This window comes from Lissotriton vulgaris, chromosome 8 (genome assembly GCF_964263255.1).
Source record: "Lissotriton vulgaris chromosome 8, aLisVul1.2, whole genome shotgun sequence".
Lineage (NCBI taxonomy): Eukaryota > Metazoa > Chordata > Amphibia > Caudata > Salamandridae > Lissotriton > Lissotriton vulgaris.
The window spans coordinates 1,144,126,319-1,144,151,783 of record NC_141696.1 but is presented as its reverse complement, the minus strand read 5'-3'; the positions used below and the strand labels follow the sequence as shown (position 1 = coordinate 1,144,151,783).

Genomic DNA, 25,465 nt, shown 5'->3' with positions numbered 1-25,465 from the left:
GGGTCGTACCCCACATTGGTAATTTTTGTCTCATAGGTCGTGGCCGAAGATCGAAAGCCCGACTTGGAGAGAGTGCTTGCACTGAAAATTACATTCTGCCGATGGTCTCGTCCCCTGTGTTCCTGGCCGCCAAGGGTACATACTTTATCTGTCATGATCGTGCATATGCATGGTTGCCCTCTGACTTTATGGGCTCATGCTTCATCGCAAACTTGTTGCCTCCGACGTTCACTGTAGATGCAGATTATCACAAGACTAGAGTTGTGAGAGGCGTAATTAGCGAAGAGGATACTGCCGGTCAAGAGGCAGGAGACTTTTTCAAGGGTTTCCTCCCGTTTTGGGGACCTATGGTTAATAGTAGGAACCTGAGACAGTTGACTCGAGTGGTAGAATCGACCGCTAATATTACTGCCAGTGCCCTTGGTAATATTACCACTGAACTTCAGGCGGATAGACTTATGACGTTACAAAACCGTATGGTTTTAGACGTGATCTTAGCAGATCGAGGTGGGGTATGTAAGGTGATCCATTCGAGCTGCTGTATTTTCATTCCTGATAACGCTCCGACTGTCTATCAAGCCATCTCGAAGTTGCATAAGATCTCCGAATCCATACACGTGGATGTAGGGGATTGGACGCTACTTGGGTGGTTTTGGGGCCTGATGTCGACTTGGGGTTGGAAGATTCTGCTGATCATCGGAGTTGTTGTGGCGTTCCTGTTCACGTGTTGCCTTTGTGTGCAGTGCGGTCCTGCCTTATGTGGCCTCTGCGCTACAACGTGTATGAGACAGCCGCCTGTTACCAATGGAACTCGGTTGGACAGAGCTATGCTACAGCAACATCTAGATGGTCTGATGAATATCGAGTATGATTCCGACTAGTGCTTGCCTACATGAGGGCAAAAGGAGCGTCTGAGGTTCCGTGACAATTGTAAGTGATGTTTTTCGACTCGCACGAATATGGTCGAGTCTGGTATCTATGAACCGCAAATGACGAGTTTAGTAAGTGTGCGCAGTTTCGCTGTGCTAACTTAAACCGTTCGTTTGCTACGTGGGTTTTTCATCTGTACCCACGGGTTCCATCTTAGATACGGCATCCATTTTGTCTCTTGCCCTCAAGTAGCCAGCGAACGGACGCTGTCCGCTTCGCGACCCTGGGACTCCCAAGATATTTGCGGAAGACACATGTCCTTTGTAAGTGTCTTTATGATGAGGGGGATGATACTGTAAGGCAGATGGCCCCGCTCGAGGCTCATCTCGCCGTGCCGGTTTATTGTCTCAGCCGTGCATCTCATTAGGCACGTCCCTTTGATGCCTGTAGCTCGTGTTTCCCGATACCTCCCCTTTTACACCCTTTCCGATCTCCCCACTGTCTCCGTCTTCCTCTGCACCTGTCTTTGTTCCTATTTCGATCTGTTTTACTGCCGATTGGAATGCGCTAATGTTGGGAAGATGGGTTTTTACAGTTGGGAACCGCCAAATGTTTCCGCACTTATGTTCCGGACCTTATGTGTATCAAAGTGACCAAAGCGACCCCTCTGGGGGATAATGGTGGGAACCGGGTTGTAAACCTTTGTGTACCATGTTGTCCTATGGGTAAAAACTGTATAAAAGGAGCGATCCACAGAACCAATTTGAAGCAGTCTCCCCAAGTTGCACGTGTTGTACTTGTCGTGACTTCTGTGTTCCCTGCAGTAAATAAACCTTGAATCTTTGACGCCGAAGGAAGTGTCCCGTGTCTCTGTCATTCGTACGCCGGAGCAGGTTACCCACGAAGGTTTCAGGTGTTGTGCCCTGGCACCGCTGGGTCTTAAAGAACCCAGTCCTTCAACCTAAGCCCTAATATCACCCCCATAATAAGAAAAGGTTTACCTTTTTAGAGGAAAGATCACAAAGGGTTAAGCTCAGCTTCATTTTCTCTGAATTAGTATCCATCACCTGAAGGGGGCCCTTGCAGGACCTTTTTGCCCCCTGTCGTTTTTAATCCCTACATAGTATATCTTAGTGATCATGAGAAAACCACCTGCTCTGTGTCAGTCTAATGCAGATGACATTCAGTTTTATATGGGAATCCCCATTCCCAACATCCACAGCAAACCTCTCCAACATTGCCTACAGAAACTTCAGTACTTCACACAGGAAAAATGATGTCCAACACAAGAGAAGGCCTTGTTGGGAGGACATCACATTCTCTACCCTGCTGAACATTCGAGCCTATTCTATTGATTTTCTTGCCAGATCATGATTAGATCATGTATGCAGTGGTAAATCTACTAATGCTACTAATGCTTTGCATGCTGTGCTTCTAAATAAGGGTTTACAGCTGTTGAATACAGAGTTGTGTTAGATCTGATTTGTGTAAACAGGAAACAAGACCATGTTTCAAGCACCAGGTTTTCATCATCTTCCAATTAAGGGAAAAGTAATTTTAAGATTGCCAATGTCGCTTTTATGTGCCTGGCTGGCACTTCACCCAGGTATCCGATCTCCAAAGAGACCCACTACCCTCTATCAGACTTTCATATTGACTACGTCTCCATGTAAGCTTGAATGTAAAGAGAGGCAATGGTGCCATTGTCTGGAGGTACTTACTATTTGAAATGTGTGAATCTTGAGTTCTCTCTACTGTCAGATTCTTGTTCAAGCACATCTCTTCAGATTTTGGCGTTTATATATCCAAAGCCAAGACACTGTTGGGTAATGTGCACACCACCAGTGTTTTAATTTTTAACCAGTCGATGAATCACTCAGTGCTAGGTTCAAAGAACAAATCTAAATTCAGTGGTAGTTCCTCTGGTAGCCGGCCAGTACTGTCAGGATTCTAGACACCAAACACATCCGTGTATTGCTGCTTTGGGGATTCTGCTCAGTGTGTGCCGAATTTAAAAGATTGTTTTTGCTTACTCTGTGGCACTGTCTGAGTTCCATTGTCTGATGTCTTGAAACCCAAGCAAATGGCTTAGGTTTCCAACGGGGACTCACCTCTGCAGACCGTTTCATTGCTTCCTCTCTCCTCTGGTTGTTTTCTACAATGGTAATGATGTCAATATGAATAGGCTGTTCTAACCAGATTCTCTTCACAAGGCAGTGAAGTTCAAGACAAGTTGGGTTGCTGTTAAGAAAGTGAATTAGTTAAGGTTGTGATCTCATTTAAGTGAGGACTGGGATACTACCTACTTTCGAGGGGGTACAATGTAACTTCCCCGTTTACTTTGGAAGGATTTGATTTTCTATGTGCATAAAAAATAACTTTATCATGGAATCAAGCTACTGGAAGAGCGAAGTGAAGGGGCTTCCATAACAGGGATTAAGTGTTAGTGACAAGATTCCACTTTTTTTTCATACTGTACAAAATGTTTGTAGCGTGTGTCAAATGAGAGTTTGGAGGAAAACTCCTTGTCTACTTTAAGAAGTCTGACTTCATGGATTCCCAAACTAAGGGCCTGATTATGTGTTTGACAGTGGAACGGCGGGACCACCCTGCCGCCGCACCGCCAAACTTGCATGAGAACCACCTGCTGCATTATGAATTTTTTAGTCACTGGCGAGAGATGCCTTTGGTGTTTCCAAAGCGGTGCCTATAAAACACGTACCACAATGGGAACGTCAAAAGCAGTTCCTGCACGGCATGGATTGAAAAGTCCTTGTCGAGCTGGAACTACTGTGCATTTGACACAGGGGACCCCCCTGTGTGCATCCACAGGGCGGGAGGGATAATGGGTCCTTGAAGGGCCCCCTTTGTTTCCTCTCCACCAGGGTTTTCATACAGGAGGAACTGCCATGAAAACCCTGGCAGAGAGGAAACTCCTAATATGCTTGGCGGGAACACAGCGGTCCAGCCCAGCATAAGGATGCCTCTGGATCGCTGCATCACAGCCAGGGAATGGCGGTTCCTTGGCGGTGTTGGCGGTCACAGGGTGGCACAACAACTAGGCTCGTAATGTGCGACCACCACTGCTGCCCCATTACAAGTCCATCCTCATACCGCCAGACTCGTAATCAGTTTAGAATCTAATACATTTCACATTCTCGTTTGTTGGTGACAGCACACTCAGTAGTGGGACACCACTCCGCTACAGCATAGGAAATAAAGGGTTGAACCTGTACAATTACACCTGTACTAACACGGCCACAGTACAAACATCAGTTTATATACAGTCACTAAACATAAGCAAAAACTTACCTTTTTCATGTTGCCACCAAGTTTAGCATAGGGGGCTTTATTCACTTTGCTCCAATCAACTGGGACTTTAATCTTTTCATAGAGCTGGAAGATGACATTGGCATCATCTAAATCACTAATGCAAGAAAAAAATATATAATATTTATTTGATCCAGATAAAGCTGATATTTGGGATGGAATAATGTCTTCGTGTCAAAGCCAATATTATTTTCAAAATGGAGACAAGATTGTCTCAATGTCTTAGTACAATGTTTTGGGGTTATAACTGTGCTGTTCACAGTTGCACTGATCATGTGAATGTGTTTGTTAATTTCATAGTATGCCATTTGTAAATAAAGAAGTGCTCCTGTACACCTGTTTTTTGCACTGTGTTAGGGAAGAATCTAACCACCATTGTGTGGATTTGCAAATCTACAGGTATTCTGCCAGAATATTCAAACCCAGAATGTGAAGCCCTAGTATGGTCTAAGCCAAACAAGTTGAGCCAGCTAAGTCACATGCATAGCTCAGTATAGAGAAAACAATGTCACTGGAAAATTACAAAACAGTTTGAGATTTCGTAGCATCAACAAGGACAGCAAATTCTAGAGCCCATGGAGGGGGAACTATTCACTGTAGGAGAAACGCTAATATATAAGTTGATAATTCACTGGTATTTAGTCTGTCCATACTTTATTGCAGCATTTTGTTTTCGAAATAGGAGATAAAAGTTCCAGTTTGGGGATTTTTGGACAGCTAGCACATATCGGTGTGAGTGTTGTGTGGGTGATTCTGAAGCCAGTTACCACGCAAGTGCCTCTGATGCCATCAATAGAATGTTGGTGCTAAAGAGACAGAATGTAAGGCAGTCAGGAGCAGGAGGTTGAAGAGTCAAGAGTTGAAGCAAAAGAGGCATTGATGCCAAAGGTAACCCTAGGAAACCCTAATCCTAGGAAATCCTTTGTACTGATAGCTGCTGAAGTAAGGGAGTTTTATTGCTTATCCTGAAAAAGGTCTCATGTTCCTGAAAATGCAGATGAATTTGGGGCACCTGGGTTAATGAGGTGGGCTGAAAGAGCGACTCCTGGGACAATACTCCCTTACCCTAAGAACACACCACGTAGACTGTCACACATCAACACGACGTTTCAACTGTCATGGGTGTGACGTAGGTGGGTAATGTAGATTCCATAATTGCTACATGTGCTCATAACTGAGATAGGCAAATTGGTCATGCTTATTAGATTTTTGGATTTGTGTAAGCTTTGCCTTTTGTTATAAACAAGTAAAAATGTTTATAAAAATTTTAAAAATGCATATGAGTTTCAGTGAACAAACCTCTTTTCCTGAAGAGACTCTCTGCAGATGAGCGTCAGACCCTGAAGCAAATTTTATTTCATGTGAACTGCCAGGGCCACCTGCCTGAGCAGAGCATTCCATGTTTGCCTGCAATAGTTCAGGACTGCTCAGTTATGACCGAAAATATGCTGTTTGGGTGAGTGTGTGAAAGATAATAAACATGGACACAGCTGAAACCACTGGCTTACTCATTTCACCCATAAATTCTTCTCAGAGATCGGGAAGCAATATTCATGCTTGGTCAACATAAACTGGCGAGTGAAGTGTCAATTTATTATTTATTACGAAGCAATGAGATAGATGTAAGCTGAAGAAGAGTACTCAGACAGTTAATGAAATAGTGGTTTATTGTGAAAATCTATCCCTTTTTAGGGCGCTAATAGAAGTATATAAGGTGTTATGTAAATAATCGGCAGTCCAGCAGATTCTATGACCCACATATGTTATGTTATGTTATGTTATGTTATGTTAATAATACTTATATAGCACACAAATACCACTGGTCTCTAGGTGCGTTATGATAACATGGTCCTACCAATATTGATGATTTAAGAAGTATCAATCTCTTTTGAAAGCTTGTTTAAATAGGAAAGTTTTCAATCTCTTCCGAATGGGAAGGAGAGCAGTTTTTTCTTTAAATCTTCCTGAAGTCCATTCCAGATCTGTGGTATCATAACAGAAAACGACCCAAAGTAGTTTTCTTGAAGCATGGGCAGGTCAGCAAAAACACCTCAGAGGAGGTTAGACAGCGTCCAGGCACATATTGCCTTATCTGTTCCTTAACATAAAATAGAGCTGTGCAGTGCAACGTTTTATGTGCAATGCACAGACCTTCTAACATGGCCCACTGTTTGACTTGCAGCCAATGCAGTTTTTGCAACAGTGACCTAGCATGTGCCCATCTTGGTAGCTTGAACAGAAGTCTTGCTGCATCGATCATAACCACCCGAAGCTTATCCAACAGCTTATAGTTGAGGCCAATGTGTGTGACATTATCATAATCTGTAATTCCTAATATGCTCCTTGTTAAAATCTAACTAAACAAAAGCATGTTTTACACCTTCCACCCAAGGGCATGATGTATACAAGTGAGTTTTTGAAGCACATCATGCACCCTATTTTCAGGAAATATGCTCCTAATTAAGTTTGCGGATATTCAATCAATCAATCAAAGACATTTATAGAGCGCACTACCTACCCGTAGGGTCTCAAGGCGCTTAGGGGGGGGGGTGCCGTTACTGCTCGAACAGCCAGGTCTTGAGCTTCTTCCTGAAGGAGAGGTGGTCTTGGGTCAGGCGCAGGTCGGCCGGGACGGAGTTCCAGATCTTGGCGGCCAGGTAGGAGAAGGACCTTCCTCCTGTTGTGGCTCTACGGATGCGTGGGACGGCGGCGAGGGCGTGGCTGGCAGATCGGAGGTGGCGTTTGGGAGCGTAGAAGTTGATTCGGTTGTTAAGGTAGCTCGGGCCTTGATCGTGAAGGGCTTTGTGTGCGTGGGTGAGGAGCCGGAAGGTGATTCTTTTGTTGACGGGGAGCCAGTGCAGGTCTCTCAGGTGTCCGGAGATGTGGCTGTTCCGTGGGATGTCGAGGATGAGTCTGGCTGAGGCGTTCTGGATCCGCTGGAGTCCCTTCTGGAGCTTGGCGGTGGTTCCGGCGTAGAGGGCGTTGCCGTAGTCCAGTCGGCTGGTGACGAGGGCCTGGGTGACGGTCTTCCTGGTCTCCGAGGGGATCCACCAGAAGATCTTCTGAAGCATGCGCAGGATGTTGAAGCACGACGAGGAGACGGCGTTGACTTGCTTGGTCATGGAGAGGGAGGAGTCCAGGATGAAGCCCAGGTTGCGTGCGTGGTTCGTCGGTTTGGGTGCGGTGCCCAGGGCGGGGGGCCACCAGGAGTCGTCCCAGGCGGAGGGCGAGGAGCCCAGGATGAGGACCTCCGTCTTGTCTGAGTTCAGTTTCAGGCGGCTCGTTGTCATCCACTCGGCTACCTCTTTCATCCCTTCGTGCAGGTTGGCTCTGGCGGTGGCGGGGTCGTTGGTCAGGGAGAGGATCAGCTGGGTGTCGTCGGCGTAGGAGATTATGTTGAGGTTGTGTTGGCGTGCGATGGCCGCGAGGGGGCTCATGTAGACGTTGAAGAGTGTAGGGCTCAGCGAGGATCCTTGAGGGACGCCGCAGATGACTTCGGTGGCCTCTGACTTGTACGGTGGTAGGCGGACTCTCTGTGTTCTTCCGTCGAGGAAGGAGATGATCCACTCCAGTGCCTTCTCCTGGATTCCGACGTTGCAGAGGCGCTGCACTAGGGTGCGGTGGCAGACCGTGTCGAAAGCCGCGGAGAGGTCTAGGAGGATGAGGGCCGCTGTTTCTCCGTTGTCCATCAGGGCTCGGATGTCGTCGGTGGCGGCGATGAGGGCGGTCTCGGTGCTGTGGTTTGCACGGAATCCGGACTGCGAGGGGTCGAGGGATCCGTTTGTCTCGAGGAAGGCGGCCAGCTGTTTGTTGACTGTCTTCTCGATGACTTTGGCTGGAAACGGGAGTAGAGAGATGGGGCGGTAATTCTTGAGTTCGGTGGGGTCTGCCGTAGGTTTCTTGAGTAGAGCGCTGAGTTCGGCGTGCTTCCAGCTCTCGGGGAAGGTGGCGGTGTCGAATGAGGTGTTGATAATGTCCCGCAGGTGGGGTGCGATGACAGCGTCGGCTTTGTTGAAGACGTGGTGAGGGCAGGGGTCGGTCGGAGATCCGGAGTGGACGGAGTTCATCATGCGGATGGTGTCTTCGGTGCTGATCGGGGTCCAGGCTCGGAGGGTGGTGGTGGGCGGCGTTGCTGTGGTCATGGCGTGGGTCGGATGGGTGCTGAAGCTGTTGTGTATGTCCGCGATCTTGTTGTGGAAGTAGGAGGCGAGGGAGTTGCAGAGGTCTTGCGAAGGGGTGATGTCGTTGTTTCCGGCGTTGGGGTTGGAGAGCTCTTTCACGATGTTGAAGAGTTCCTTGCAGTTGTGTGCGTTGTTATCCAGTCGGTTCTTGAAAGCCGTTTTCTTGGCGGTGCGGATCAGTTGGTGGTGTTTCCGGGTGGCGAGCTTGAGGGTGGACCTGTTGTCCGGTGTGGGTTCCTTTCTCCAGACTTTCTCGAGGGCTCGGCAGTTCTTCTTGGAGCTCTTGAGTTCGTCGGTGAACCATGGGGCTTTCTTACTGCCGGGTCTGCTGGGCGGGGTCCTCAGAGGGGCGAGTTCATCCGCGCAGTTGCTGATCCACTTCGTGAGGTTGTCGGCGGCCTGGCTGGGGTTCGCTGAGCTGGCCGGAGGGTGCTGGCTCAGGGAAGCGGCGAGCTGGTCGGCTGTGATCTTGTTCCAGCTTTTTCGTGCAACCTGTTGCTGGTGGTGGTGGATCGTCGTTCTCCTGAAGGTGAAGTGGATGCATCTGTGGTCGGTCCAGTGGAGTTCTGTGGCGTGGCTGAAATCGATGTCTTTGCTGGATGAGAAGATGGCGTCGAGTGTGTGTCCGGCGAGGTGGGTGGGGGTGCTTCAGTCTGCTGTATTATAAGTGCCAAAGGCTATAACACACTTGTAAAACAGCAGACGGGAAATCCATCCTGTTTGTGAGAGAGTATCCCATTCGCCAAACTCTGAATCAGGCTCCATGTCTTTTATAGCGAGTAATCTGCATATATAAGGTGACATTTAAACTTTGGAGGAGCTGGAGCTCTGGCATAAATTGACAGAGCTCCCACCCTGACTCTCACTCATGACTTTCCCACCTCATTTGGTAGTGGGGAGCCGTCAGGTTTCTGGCAATGGAGCCGTAGCTGGTTCTGCTGTCAGAAACCCTTGCAAAAACAAGTGATGGACCGAATGTGGATCAATGTCACACATTCCCCCAGTCAAAAGATCTGGGCCCAAATCCATCGTTTTTTTGCACTCCACACCACCCTGGGTTAGACAATGGCGATATGCAAATCAGCTCTGACTCTGTTGCCCCATGGGAACAGTCCAGTCCGAACTAAAAAAGCCATGTCCTTCCCAGAACGGAATCAAGCATCCGAGGACCGGACCTGTTTCGAGGTAACACCTCTCATCAGCCCGGCTAGCTTGACTCCAAGTGCTGTGGAGTGCCTGGGACCCACGTCTGGGCATCCCCAGCGCACTTAGGGCGGCAATTGCAAAAACAACAAGTGATGGACCGAATGTGGATCAATGTCACACATTCCCCCAGACAAAAGATCTGGGCCCAAATCCATCGTTTTTTTGCACTCCACACCACCCTGGGTTAGACAATGGCGATATGCAAATCAGCTCTGACCCTGTTGCCCCATGGGAACAGTCCAGCCCGAACTACAAAAGCCATGTCCTTCCCAGAACGGAATCAAGCATCCGAGGACCGGACCGGTTTTGAGGTAACACCTCTCATCAGCCCGGCTAGCTTGACTCCAAGTGGTGTGGAGTGCCTGGGACCCACGTCTGGGCATCCCCAGCGCACTTAGGGCGGCAATTGCAAAAACAACAAGTGATGGACCGAATGTGGATCAATGTCACACATTCCCCCAGTCAAAAGATCTGGGCCCAAATCCATCGTTTTTTTGCACTCCACACCACCCTGGGTTAGACAATGGCGATATGCAAATCAGCTCTGACCCTGTTGCCCCATGGGAACAGTCCAGTCCGAACTACAAAAGCCATGTCCTTCCCAGAACGGAATCAAGCATCCGAGGACCGGACCGGTTTCGAGGTAACACCTCTCATCAGCCCGGCTAGCTTGACTCCAAGTGGTGTGGAGTGCCTGGGACCCACGTCTGGGCATCCCCAGCGCACTTAGGGCGGCAATTGCAAAAACAACAAGTGATGGACCGAATGTGGATCAATGTCACACATTCCCCCAGTCAAAAGATCTAGGCCCAAATCCATCGTTTTTTTGCACTCCACACCACCCTGGGTTAGACAATGGCGATATGCAAATCAGCTCTGACCCTGTTGCCCCATGGGAACAGTCCAGTCCGAACTACAAAAGCCATGTCCTTCCCAGAACGGAATCAAGCATCCGAGGACCTGACCCTGTTGCCCCATGCGAACAGTCCAGTCCGAACTACAAAAGCCATGTCCTTCCCAGAAAGGAATCAAGCATCCGAGGACCGGACCGGTTTCGAGGTAACACCTCTCATCAGCCTGGCTAGCTTGACTCCAAGTGGTGTGGAGTGCCTGGGACCCACGTCTGGGCATCCCCAGCACACTTAGGGCGGCAATTGCAAAAACAACAAGTGAGGGACCGAATGTGGATCAATGTCACACATTCCCCCAGTCAAAAGATCTGGGCCCAAATCCATCGTTTTTTTGCACTCCACACCACCCTGGGTTAGACAATGGCGATATGCAAATCAGCTCTGACCCTGTTGCCCCATGGGAACAGTCCAGTCCAAACTACAAAAGCCATGTCCTTCCCAGAACGGAATCAAGCATCCGAGGACCGGACCGGTTTCGAGGTAACACCTCTCATCAGCCCGGCTAGCTTGACTCCAAGTGGTGTGGAGTGCCTGGGACCCACGTCTGGGCATCCCCAGCGCACTTAGGGCGGCAATTGCAAAAACAACAAGTGATGAACCGAATGTGGATCAATGTCACACATTCCCCCAGTCAAAAGATCTGGGCCCAAATCCATCGTTTTTTTGCACTCCACACCACCCTGGGTTAGACAATGGCGATATGCAAATCAGCTCTGACCCTGTTGCCCCATGGGAACAGTCCAGTCCGAACTACAAAAGCCATGTCCTTCCCAGAACGGAATCAAGCATCCGAGGACCGGACCGGTTTCGAGGTAACACCTCTCATCAGCCTGGCTAGCTTGACTCCAAGTGGTGTGGAGTGCCTGGGACCCACGTCTGGGCATCCCCAGCGCACTTAGGGCGGCAATTGCAAAAACAACAAGTGATGGACCGAATGAGGATCAATGTCACACATTTAACCCAGTCAAAAGATCTGGGTCCTAATCCATCATTTTTTTGCACTCCACACCACCCTGCGTTAGACAATGGCGATATGCAAATCAGCTCTGACCCTGTGCCCCATGGGAACAGTCCAGCCTAATTAATACAGCTCACCGACAATCATAGTCATCAGTTCCAAGTTCTTCTAAGTCTGGCTTCATGAACAATGCCATGATGTCCAGGACCTGATACACTGCCTCCACCAGAAAGAAGATCATTCTTGTGCAGACGCTAGATTGAGCCTTCATGTTATGTACGCTCGTTATGGCTCCACTTCTTATCGAACTGTTGCTATGTATATTGCCCGGTATTTGCTCTACATGGAAGTCCATTGCCTTATAAAACTAGCTTCCACAGAACTACTTAAAATTCTTAAACAGTTTCAGATGTTCGCTATTGAATTAGTTCACAGTCCTCAGTTTCTTTGCAAAAAGAGGGACTAATTAGTGGCGGCTTTTCCACTAAGGAGGAGGAGCGTCGCACCACTGCTTCAGCTGAATACTAAAAATAAAATTATAATAACGTTCTTTATTATCATTTTGTTTTTTTATTCAGCTTGCAACTGAAGCCAAGTGGGCAGGGCTGAGCTCCTCTCGTTACAGGTGGAGGAGTGGTGGCAGCACCTAAAGTGCGCAGGACGCTTTGTCCGGCCGTCTCAGTCCAGCCAAAGCATCATACGCCCTCTGCATGTTCTCCATGCAGGCTGCATTATAACCAGGGTGGAGAACATACACAGCCTGCCAGTGCCTGTCTGAGCGCCGAACCACCGTGTTGTGATTGGTCAGGGGATTCCGGGAGGCTGTGCGCTTCCTGGAGAGATTTGGACAAAGAAAGAAGAGGCAGCAGCCAGTGATCGGTGCCTCACCACCCCTGGACAATAGCAGCCACTACTGGGACTAATTAACAGAGGCCACCCTCCGCACTCATGGCAGAGGCCTTGCAGTTGTCGGCGAGTGTCCGCACTCAGAGCAGAATCTCAGAAGTGAGAATCCTCATTGCGGTGATTCCACCCCGAGTATGGAGACATGCCCATGACTGCGGGGCCTCCGCCACGAGTGCAGAGGACCTAAAGTGTCCATAGATAGTTAAATACTTGCTGCGAACTATTACATTTTGCACCCATTCTCACTCGGTTTCGCTCTGGCTCATCATATCCCACATACCAGCTCCTGAGAGTCAGTATGAGCACTAATGGCAGATTCAGGAAGTCTAGTGTTCTGTTACTAGCAGTGATTCCATTCACCACACCTGCATCAGAATACATTGACCAATCCGAAGGAACGCCCTAGTAGAACACTAACAGAAACCCAACCAAACCTCACAGCTTCCTCAGGTTCCCGCTTGGTGATAACAGGAAGACCCTGCAATGGTGAAAACAAGGATAGCTCCTCAGTTACTTACCTGTATAAGTGGTTGACACGTGGGTTCACACCCAAGGAATTCATCCAGTTACGGAATGTTCTCTCCTCTCGTGTTTCACCTTTAAGAAAAGACAAAGCAGTGAAGACTCCCACATTGTAGTTTATCAAATATAACAATGCTTTTTATGGCTGAACCATATAGGCACTAATGTAGGAATGACGTGGCCTGGTAAGAGGAAGTTGAAGCCGCGTTGTCACGCAGATCTTCCTATTTTCCTGAAATTATTCATCAGTTTTTGAGTTCATTGACAGAGTTGGCAATTAAACCTCTAAGGGATACATGCATCATCGTTTTTTGTGAACGCAAACGGTGCAATTTGCAAAAATCGGCCGTTTGTGGCCACAAAAAGGCCTTTTGCGATGCATCAAAGGGTTAGGCACTCGCAATATAAGAAATCGCAATTTATTGCGATTTCTTAAATTGCAATTGCATTTAAGGAATCCCAATTTGCAATTCCTTAAATGCAATGCAAGAACCACTTTTAAATAGCGATTTAGCTATTTGGGGCCCCAAATTACAGAACAATTAAACAGGTCGGAAATTTTCAATAACTTTGAAAAATGTACTAAAGTGCATTTTTTAAAGTTTCATGTTGCACACACACATGACATTGGGGCATGTGTGTGTGCCACATGGATGCACATCATGATTTCAGGGGTGCAACAGGGCGTCCTTTTGACACCGATGCACCCTTGAAATTGCATGCGCAATTTGCAAGTACCTATTGGTAATCGCAAATCGGGCATGAATGGGGAGCCATTCCTTAATTGCGAGTCGCAAATTGTGAGTCGCAATTAAGGAATGTTTAGGAATTACTATTTTTATAGCGATTCCTACATGCATAGGCTTTTGCGAGTCCTTAATTGCTGCTTTGTTTTTGACACAGTAAAGCCCTAGCAAGTCCGTCGCCAAGTTTAATTGTGTGTGGGTGTCTGTAAATAGGCCAATTTGGAAAGTGTTTGACCTCAGCCTCTGAATCTTGCAAGATGCTTGTAATAATTGTCTTGGGATCTTTCGAGATTAACCATGCATTCTGTTTATGTCTCTGATTTACAATGTATAAATATTACGGCCCTTATTTATGAAGGGCTTTGAACCGCCATTGGTTCACTTTTTTGTGACGATGAGGTGGCTTAATCAATGCACCATACTGCGCCCTATTTAGAAAGTGATGCATCTAGGCAGATGCGTCACATTGTAAAGGCCTACGGTACATTATACCTGCATCAGGTATAATGTACACAGGGTGTGCATTTCCCCATAAAAAAGCCTTGCAGAAGTGGAGCAGTGAAATCTATGATATTTCACTATGCCAATTCTATGACTTGACTGCATCAAATCCTGGATGCAGGCCTTCTCACATGCGATTCGCCAATGGGTTATGACACATTGCTGGAGTTGCTTCAGTTACCCGACACACTCCAGCAATGCATCATTTTTGTGCCACCAAAAACATCAAGATTACTTATTACAATGCACCACTTTCCATAAATGAGTCCCTGCGTCTCTTTTTGGATGAGTAGAGCCTGCTTATGATAAAGAAAGAAACACTCGGATGGACTTATATCAAGATGCAGCCTTCCAAGAGAGGCCAAATGTATTGTGTCAATAAATGTAAATACTCTAGGGCTACTTCAGATCATTATATCCCTCAAACCATCATAAGAAGAAGAACAAACAATAGTGACAATAGAAAATTAGAAAAATATATACAAAATAAGTTTATTTGTTAGTTATCCTTTTTATGGATTCATTATAAAAACATATAGGAAGTAGAAAAAATTCCTACAGAGGCTAGGAAAAATACACAACATTCTGACCACATTCATTCACATCCACAATCATACTACATACAACTAATCATATTAATATATATGATCTTTTCGCCAAACATGATGGAATTTATAAAGGATGTAGCGAACAAACAATAGCAGCACTTTGATGAATGATTAGCTTATTTCAGTGGTTTTCAAGCTGACTCTACGCGCGTTTCGACAGAAACACTGTCTTCATCAGGAGTTCCACCCCAGAATGTTGTGCTCAAAAAATGATACTAAGCGTCCCTGGGTAGAAGATGAAAGAATAGATATTCTCCAGGGTAAATATTCAAGTATGTCCAGCAAAGACATATGCAGGTACATAAGCTGTTTGAATGTTACAGGTCGAAGAACAAGGATCTTGTCTCATCAAGGAATTATTTTCGTCAAGACAGGATGTATCTGTGAGTTTCTAGTACAATGACGGCCTTCCTCTAAAAGAGATATTTGGTTTGATAGCCGGTTCCTCAAGAGGAGATCCCTGCTTGATAAAGTGTATCCAGCAGAATAAGCGAACGAGCTGCTGATCCTTCAAATAATCCTTGTTCTTCGACCAAAGTGCTGCTATAGTTTGTTCGCTACATCCTTTATAAATTCCATCATGTTTGGCGAAAATATCATATATATTAATATGATTAGGTGTGTGTAGTATGATTGTGGATGTGAATGAATGTGATCGGAATGTTGTGTATTTTTGCTCGCCTCTGTATGAATTTTTTCTACTTACAATATGTTTTTATAATAAATCCAAAAAAAAGATAAAGATAACTAACAAATAATCTTCTTTTTATATTTTTCTAATTTTCTAGTGTCACTATTGTTTGTTCCTCTTCTTATGATGGTTTGAGGGATATAATGGTCTGAAGTAGCGCTAGAGCATTTACATTTTGGTAATTTCCCAGTCTAGGTGTACTTCACATCAGTATCAGGGGGCCCCTTTACTTTGCAAATGTATTGTGTCTACATAACAGTACATTCGGACTGGAAATAGAGTTTTAGGCTCACATGCATCAAAGCAAAAACCGGTCGCAAACGGGCAGATTCTCAGAATCTGCCCCTTTGCGACTCTCTGAGTTTATCAAATCCACCCAGGGCATGGGGAAACACGAAACATAGAGGCTAGGCTACCTGTACCTACTTTTATGTACGTGAGGTCTTAGTACTCAGCACGTGTTGTCACGGGCTTCAGTATTGTTCAGTGATTCTCACCTTCCAGGGAGCTCCAGTCAATGTCCTGGTTGTCTGGTTTCTGCAGCGCAGGGTACTTGTTGAACAGGTTGGCAATGAATGCCAAGTTGAGTTTAGGGTTTCCTCTGACCACGTCGTTGGCTGTCACAAACTGTCGGCACCCAAGGCGATCGGCCTGCTCCAGCATGCATTCTGCTCGTTTAAGATCGTCCTTCTCCTGCGTGAGGGGTACACAAATTAAAACAGGGGATTAAAGTCTCAGGTCTCCTATAACACAGTACCACCTAAACTTATTTGCAACTTTCATCTATATTGAAACAACTAAGGTGAATGTAGTGGTCAACAAGTCAGTAACAAGTAGTAGAGGCTGGGACTTATTGAGATCTCTATAAACTATGAGGTGAGGTTATTGTGAAACATGAATGCAGATAATGACCATGTACCTATGGGCTGCTAGTGTAGTATATGGAGGAGTAGGCAGGCGAGGGGTAGAGTAGGGAATATACAAAATGCAGACAAGAATAAAGAAAAGTAGCACACAGTGACTGAAATGCCATCATAGTAGGCAAATGATTTTGTACCTACTCAGACAACATTTAAAGCATGGGTAGAAAATACAGTACCAAGGATGCTAATAACGCGTAAGGCTGCCTAACATGTCAGAACAATTGATGTAGTTGCACAATCATGCGACCAATCCCACTATATGTTTAAGAAAAGAAATCTAGAATGATATGCAACCACAATATTGTGTGACTATTGACACAACAACTCCCAGTCAAACTACCGCTGATGTTGCATATCTGGGCCATAGAGTCATTGGGCGCAACAGTGGCCATTGAAAGGTTCAGTCAGCATTCTGTCAAAGAATACATTATGACTACCCAACTCAACTAGCAGATATGTTAAACGAAGCAACTCCAAAATAGGGACAGTATAAAATAAAAATTATAAAGCAGTGCTAAATTTCTACATGTGATAAAGGGGGCATTTATTTGGAGCTGGTGTTACAGAGGGACAGAAAGTAAGCTTTCATCTAAACTAAGTTAAAAATTCGAAAGATGTGCCAACTGCATGTGAGGTCGAAGCCATTTTCTTGCATTTTCAGTAACTATCTTGAGTCCTTTAAAATATACAACTGCAACATGAGACAAACCAGTGCACCCTACTATTGGCAAAGATGTCCCTCTAGAAGCAGAAAGTTGATTGCATGATGGAAAACCCCACGCATGGTTACATGCCTAGACAACGGCAGGTGACTTTTATCATCTAATATCTCAACAGTGTTAAGATGCTATTAAACAAGCCACAGTGCACCAGAGTGGAAAAGAAACACTTCAGAGCAAACAATTGAGCTTCTGGAAAGTAGATCTAGATGTTCTTTTTAATGATATAAGATGTGCCTGCTCCTTTCAACATCACCTCTACATTGCTTAACAAAATACAACACTGGAAGTAAGAGAAGTCCCTATGTGAACCTAAGTCCACCCATCCTCACTGTGAGGGCCAAAAAAGAATTACCTATTCCACAATGCATCTTGACTTTCCACCATACCCAAAACAGAAGGTCAAACCAAGAGAACCAGTAAATGTCATGAGGGAAGGGTAAAAGAAATGAACATTGAATATTGAGTCAGACTACTGAAGATCATGGGTACTTAATCAAAACATCACGTCCTCACCTTCATCATTCGTGTTCTTACTAGCTAAAGCACGTTGGTCTATCGGTTATATGATCATCCACCAAATCTACTGAGAAACACACCAGACAATGAGCTACCTGTATCAACTCGGACTATTTAGTCAATAATACCTGCCTTATTTACTACTTCTTTACTACCCGACAACTTCTGTCTGAGTAGCTCGGTGGAGGAGAGCTACCTTACTTTGTGCCAGGCCATTTCCGACTCGCTAGATAAGGTGGTGCCCCTTCGTAAGTCGCGAGGGAGAGTGAACCGGGCCTTTCCCTGGTACACGGAAGAGCTACGACAGTTGAAGCTGAGCTGCAAACGTGCCGAGAGAGCTTGGAGGAAGCAGTATTCAACATCAGCAAAGGCCTCGTTTAGGCTCGCACTGCATGGCTACAAAGCGCAGATCAAGCTGGCTAAGGCGGCTTTTTTGGAATCCACCTTGATTCAGGCGCCTAATAAATCTCAAGCCCTGTTCAAAATTGTCAGGGACTTGTCCCACCCAGTGTGTGTGGCCAACACGGTCGTTGCGTCGCAGGCCTTGTGCGACTCCCTGGCGAGTGCTTTTGAGGAGAAGACTGCAAACATCTTAGAGGGTCTAAAAAATCCTTTGCCCCTTGCTCGCGGCTTGGGAGCTCTGGCTAGCCCGCTCAGCCGACCTCGGCCAGCTGGCCTTAGCTCTGGCTTGGGAGCTCCGAACGGGTCATCCAATCGACCCCAGCCGACGGCTGCAGTCCTCACATCGGTAACTCTCGACCTGGGAGCTCCGGCTGACCCGCCCAGTCGACCCCAGATGGATACCTCTGGCCCCAGTCTGGGAGCTCCGGTCGGGCCATCCAGTCGACCCCAGCAGATCGACCCAGTCCTTGGTTTGGGAGCTCCGGATACTTTCTCAAGTCGACCCCAACTGAGACTTTTTCCCTGCCCCTCCTTTGAGGAATTCTGCAGCCTGGCACATACGGTGTCGTCGGGCTCTCCGCTCGACCCACTGCCTCCTAAATTCTGGAAGGTCTTCCACACGGAACTTTTTCAGCCTTTGTACTCCATCTGCCTCCAGTCCTTGGAGCTGGCATCTGTCCCCGAGTGCTGGAAGCTAGCAGTAGTATCACCTCTGCTCAAGAAACCAACGCTGGACCCTGCCTGCCTTTCCAACTACAGGCCAATCTCTCTGCTCCCGTTTCCTATTAAGATCATGGAAAAATGGGTGACCCGCTCACTCTCAGGCTTCCTGGAGAACATCGGGTGGTTCGATGAGGCACAGTTTGGCTTCCGCCCCGGGCACGGGACGGAGTCCGCACTGGTAACCGTACTGGACAATCTTCGTTCGCGTGTCGACAGTGGTCGGGCAGCCTTTTTAGTGCTGCTCGACATGTCGGCCGCGTTCGATACGGTTTGCCATCGGACCCTTATCAGGAGATTAGAGGAGTGTGGGGTCACAGAGGGCGCAAGAGACTGGCTGATATCCTATCTTGGCAGCCGGCAACAATTGGTCTCGCTTCCTCCATTTTCTTCTGAGCCAAGGAAAATAGGTCAGGGGGTCCCACAGGGCTCGGCCATCAGTCCTATACTGTTTAATTTGTACCTTCGCCCCTTGGTCCAGCTCATAAAATCTTTTGGTGTCTCGGTTTTTAATTACGCCGACGACACCCAGCTGGTCTTTTCCCTGGAAGGACATAATGCTGTCCTGCTGGAGACATTCCACAGCTGTATGGCAGCCACAGCGGACTGGCTACGGGCCAACTCTTTACAGTTTAACAGCTCAAAGACAGAGGTGCTCTATTGCTCCATAGACCGGATCCCGAGGGCACTCCCAGACAACTTTTGGCCTGATACTTTCCCTGAGCCAGTGTCGGCGGCGGAATCAGCTCGTAACTTGGGGGTGATCTTCGGCCCAAACCTACAGCTTGACATGTACGTCAATAAAACCACATCTACGTGCATGATGCTGCTACGATGTTGCGTAAAGTTCTGCCCCTCCTCCCCCCCCAGGCCAGGCCAGAAGTAGTGCGCAGTACCATACAATGCGCTACTTCTGGAGGCCCCAAAAAATCTGCTGGGGAAGTTACAATGGGTGCAGAATATGGCCGCCAAGTTGGCTCTTTCCCGCCCTAGGTCTAGCTCTTCCACCCTAGCTCTAAGAGACCTACACTGGCTCCCGATACACCTGCGAGTGCTGTACAAAGCCGCGTGCTTGGTGTTTAAGGCAGTACACCAACAGGGCCCAGTACCCTTGCAGCATATGTTTGCTTGGTACTCTGCATCGCGGCCCCTCCGCTCCTCTTCAGCACAGTTACTTGTAGTCCCGAGGTTTCAGAGAGTTAGGAAGGGTGGCCGCTCATTCAGTGTTGCAGCGGCCAAACTCTGGAACTCCCTGCCTCTCTCTTTGAGAAACCATAGGGATTACTTGCCGTTCAGGATAGCGTTAAAAACGCATCTCTTTCCTAAAATTGCTTGAGCAGTGAAAAGTGCAACCGCCTGAAGTTCAAAGCGCCAGGATGCCCTCTGGGTGACAGGACTGCGCTCTACAAGTATACTAAATAAATAAATAAATAAATAAATACAGATGAAATCACTCCTAGAGAACAGATAACTGGACGCTTGTTCCAATGGTAATCTACTTGGAGACAGTAGAGGGAGATGAAAGGTTAAAGGTAAGGCCTAGTGAACTTCCACTAGGAACATGCCCACTAGCCTCTATCCAGCTAGGTGGATTCACAGCTAGTGGGAAATGTATGGACCAGAGAATACGTCAAGTAAACTTTGTAAACACTAACCGAGCGTGTATCGTACACACACATTGTATGGGCAGGCCACCATAAACAATAGACAGAGAGTTATAACATAACTATACACATACAGTTGCACCATCCTATGGAACACTACACAAGAGAACAAGTAATATGACTGTTGTTATAAAGCTTCTGGACATGAATATGGCATACAAACGCAACAGAATGTCACTCGCCACCTACAACTTAATTCACTTATGTGTGATCTCACTGATCCATAGATCCACTCGCACATTCACTCACTTATACAGTCACTTACACAACCACTAACTCAATCATACAGCCACTCATGCACCCACTCACTCACCCATATGGTCACTCACACACTGTCAGTCACCCATACAGCTACTTACACACCTACTCACTCAACCAAACAGTCAATCACATAGCCACTCACTTACCCCTATAGTTACTCATGCACCACTCACAGACTCATACATATACTAACACATATACTCAATCAACTATACTGTCAGTAACACAAGCACACACTCACCCATACAGTCACTCTCATATTTACTAATCACCCATACAGTCGCTCACACATCCACTCACACATATAACACTTATGCACCCACTCACTTACTGATACAGCCACTCACACACCCTATCACTCACCTATACAGCCTCTCACATATTCACTCACTACCTATACACGATTGGCGCACCCACTCACTCACCCACACTGTCCCACACAGCCACTATAAACACCGATACAGCCACTTACTCACCCATACAACCACTCACACACCCAATGAGCCACCTACTCACACATGGATAAACACAGTCACACAGTCACTCAAGCAATATGTGTTACAAATAGTATCACTCAGTATTACATAAAGTTTACTAACTTAACATTTATAGTATCTTACTACAAATATTTAACACTCAGAACCTTTTAGAAAACACTCACAATCACTGGATGATGTTATCAGTGATGTAATTTGAGAAGTCATCAATGATATCAGTGATGTCACTGACCATGTCATGAGGGATGTAATATGTGAGGTCACAAGCAGTGCATTGCGGGCTGTAAGTTCTATTTAGCTCAGATAACTATAACTGTGGAATATCTATGGTTTTGTACTAGTGAAATCTGAGCCTAACTATAACGTCCCTATAACCTTTGGAAGGAAATTCTTGCAAAAAACAAGTTGCACTTGATTAATAAAAGGATTTTAGACAAAGTAGGGCATATTACTCTCTGCCTAGAAGAGGAGAAAACATTGGTTTGTTGAGAAACGAATTAATAGTTAAGTACTGTATACTAATTTGCACTGATGATAAAGAATGTTACCAAGAATAACATCTCCTCACAATAATATGTGGGTCTAAAAACCTTATATAAAAGGTGATACTGACAATTTCTTGCACAAGAGTTTCTGCACAATTTCTTTTGCACAGGTTCTAAAATATTTTATACCTATATATATCTTTATATACTTATGCATTTATATAAGCTAATATTTATATGATTAGCTTGAACCAGCCCCCTAGTAAATTGAATGCTTAGGATGGTCTCTTGAGAGGGAAATATATATGCAATTTAGCACAGAAGAGTGAAGATGTTTACAATCGAATTGCATTTTAGAACTTTCCTTCCTGTTTCTTACACTAAGTTTATTCTTAACTTCCTGTGTCTATGCATTTCTTTCCTTTTTAGTATTAAAATGGATACTTTACCACAAATGTAGAGGAAAAGTTAAAAAAACTGAAAATTGAACAGATGAAAAGACAGGAAATAAAGAAAAAAATTAAAATTACAATATAACCTGCGACTTAATTGAAAATTTAAGGAATTTTGCAATGGGATGTGGGAGATCCACAGAAATGGAATATACATATATCTTTGTTGCTGATACTAGCAGCAAGAGTTAGTGATGGTTCACTGGAGAAAAGATCTCATCTATGGCAAAAATTAAACATATCTGTAGGAAAAAATGAGTTTAAAAATAACAGACTCTCTAGATCCGTGGTACCGATGTAATATTAGTAATCCTTAATCAATGATTTTGATTTGAGACTTTCTAAATGGGGGCAAAAAATCTATTGAAAGTTTTATTTTGGACAAATGTTAAAAGATTTTATGTAAACTGATATACGTAAAGCTACGTTCCCTGTCTGCACTAAGGTTAAAAATAAGACAAAGTGATGGCATTGAAAGAAGTTTTGGAAGAAATACATGTATAGAATACAACAAGGTAATAAGTGCCACAGAAAGATAGCCGCTATGATGAAGTCTTGCGCCACTCTCCAAGTCAGTCTCCATTTCATCTAAGGGGCAATAGGCTGAAGGTAATGGATGGTAGCACAAAGAAGAAAAAAGAAAATTTTGCAATATGGCCCTCCTTTATGAGCCATATATCTTTGTCACTGCATTCAGATTGAATAACAAGTTACCTATTTGTTATAAGAACTACAAGATAGTTTCCTTTGAGCTTTTTAAGAATCTAACATTAAGGGTGCCATAAGGGCGGGGGTCCCGTGGGTGGAATTAGGATGCGGCTGCCACAGTGGCGGCCGCATCCTGCATTTATAACATTGTGGCGGGTAGTGCTCTCTGCACCGCCCGCCACAATGCCATAAATGCATGTATGCATTTGCATACACAATGCGGCAGGCACCGCGCGGTGCCTACCACATTGTATATGCAAATGCAGGGGGGTACCACAGGTACCCCCCGTGTACACACCCCCACCCCTCCTTCACTTTGGGGGCCCTCAGGGGGACCCCAAAGTGAAGACCGTATGCCTTTCCGTGGCGGCATCGCCGCCATGGAGAGGCCTCTGCCCAGACCCATCGAAATATGGCAGGCGGTGTCTAATAGACACCGCTACCATGTTAGGCCTTTTCCGCCCCGGCCGCAAGGCGACCCGGGCGGAAAGGCGGTGGAAGGTCTTTCCGTCCGCCGCGGCCCCCAGGCCATCCTAATCTGGCGGGGGGACTTTAGGGCAAGGATGGCGGGTGGATTGCCCCCTCCAGGCCGGCGGTGGCTACCGCCAGCCTGGCGGGGGCAATCCGCCCGCCATCCTAATGACACCCTAAGTCTTAATCAACATACAGAGCTTAAAAGTAAAATAGTAAACAGACGTGTGTTTTCAACAGTGCTACACATGCCACCTGGAGACCACTTCACTGCACTTTATGCAGGCACATGTATGTCAAATTAATTTGTTCTTATATGTGAAATAGACTGAGTCCTTTGCAGTGCTTTGACATACAATTGAAGAGAGTGAGTGCATTTTGTTTAGAGAGCATACCTTCCCATGTGCCATTGTGTAAGTTGTGCAAATAAAGGTTCACATTAGACTCATGACCAATGGGGGTGGACAGATGGTTGGTAGTGAAGAAAAGGTGTACCTTATAGTACAGTATGAGGAAATTCGTAGTTCATCAGCATAGGGCCATATGTAGGTAAATATGAAATACTGGTTTCTAAATACCGAATTTTACCGATTTGGTATTTAGGAATCAGTATTTCATATGTGGCAAAAAATTCGGTAAAAATTACAGAATCAGTAATATTCATTATTACCGAATCGGTAATACCGATTCGGTAATAAGGAATCACCTTCCCGTTCATTCCTATGGGCCTGGAGGCCAATAGGAATGAATGAGAAGCCATTCACTATTACCGATTCGGTAAATACAGGATTAGTAATAGGGGGAGCATATTCAAGGGAGGCAGGGTGTCACATTGACACCCTGTTGCACCCCTGAAATGTGCATGTGTGCACATGTGGCATGTATGTCTGCCACATGGCACTGAGAAAGAAGCAAAAAAATGCTTTATGTAAGGTATTCGGTATTTACCACCAACCTGTTGTTGGTGGTAAATAACGAATCCTTAATGCTAACATGCACTCACTTGAGTGCCTCCTACATAGCTTTTAAGGATTCGGTAATTTACCGATTCCTTAAAATAAGGATTCAGTATTTTACTGATTCCTTAAAATAAGGAATCGTAAATTACCGAATCCTAAAAACCTGCCACCTACGTTAGAAAAGGCTAAATACTGGTCGGTAACGGGATAAATACCGATTTTTGGCCGTTACCGACCGGTATTGAGCTACCTACATATGGCCCATAGTGAGGTAGGGTCTCTGTCCAGCACTCCTCACTTACAGCATCCCATGCTGCAGTTTAGTTTTCAGAAATCTATTAAGGCCCTGATTTAGAGTTTGGCAGGTGGATATCCGTTACTTTTATGATGGAATAACCCTTCCGCCAAACTTGAAACCTGGCCCTAAGCCTTTTAACTGTAAAATGAGTGGAACTCAATACTAGGTTAGACAAGTATAAAATGTTAATTGCTGGCAAATGTTTTTTAAAACCAGTGTAAAACGAAAGAACAGAATCAACTAAGTAAACAAAAGTATCTTCGAATTGAGGGCCATTTTGTCTATGTTGCAAAATCTTATCTTTTTGTCCTATGCAAAATCCTAACGAGTTCATACCCTGAATTTTGAAAGAACCACTAAAATAACATTTTTATAATGTGATGTAAAGCAACAAAACACACTCATTCAACACTACTTACCCTGAGTCCTGTCAGGTCAATATCAATAGGGGGAAGGCCATCTTCATCTCCCTTTGGTGCTACCTGGTTGAGAAGATGGTAATACGCCTTGGAGTCCTACAATAAAACCAAATATTAAACACAAGTCACAATTAATTTGATTTGAAAGTTAGAATTGAATTGTAGATTTTAAAGCAACTTATTATGTGATGTTATAATGTGTGATTGGCCCCTTTCGATAGACTCAGCACCAAACATATGAATAGATACCCAGCTTCTGTGATTCTGTGCAGGGGTTTAATTAAGGGGATCCTGGGGCCATGGATAAAGTTAGTTAGCACATATCCAAAGTATGACTTTTAAAATCTCTTTACATAAAGGCCTTGCTTTATATATTGGTGGAGAAGGCATTTCATTGCAATGGTGACGGATTTCCCTCCCTGCCAATAATATTGTCCGCCTGCTAAATTTAATCACAAGTGGACCCTACGTTTAAAATATCTGTTGCTGACAATAAAGCAGTTTTTTTATCACAGGAATCAAGACTAATAGACGACTG

General features: G+C 45.6%; 1 protein-coding gene across 1 annotated transcript in view; it reads right to left on the bottom strand.

Moving 5' to 3' along the window:
• The window catches only part of LCP1 (lymphocyte cytosolic protein 1), a 203,954-nt gene that overhangs the window by 29,746 nt on the left and 148,743 nt on the right, over positions 1-25,465 (bottom strand). The window contains exons 9-12 of the mRNA XM_086935004.1: positions 24,928-25,023; positions 15,928-16,123; positions 12,881-12,959; positions 4,183-4,297 (exon numbers count right to left, since the gene is read on the bottom strand). Of these exons, the coding sequence (XP_086791130.1) occupies positions 4,183-4,297; positions 12,881-12,959; positions 15,928-16,123; positions 24,928-25,023 (486 nt within the window). The remainder of the gene's footprint in view (positions 1-4,182; positions 4,298-12,880; positions 12,960-15,927; positions 16,124-24,927; positions 25,024-25,465) is intronic.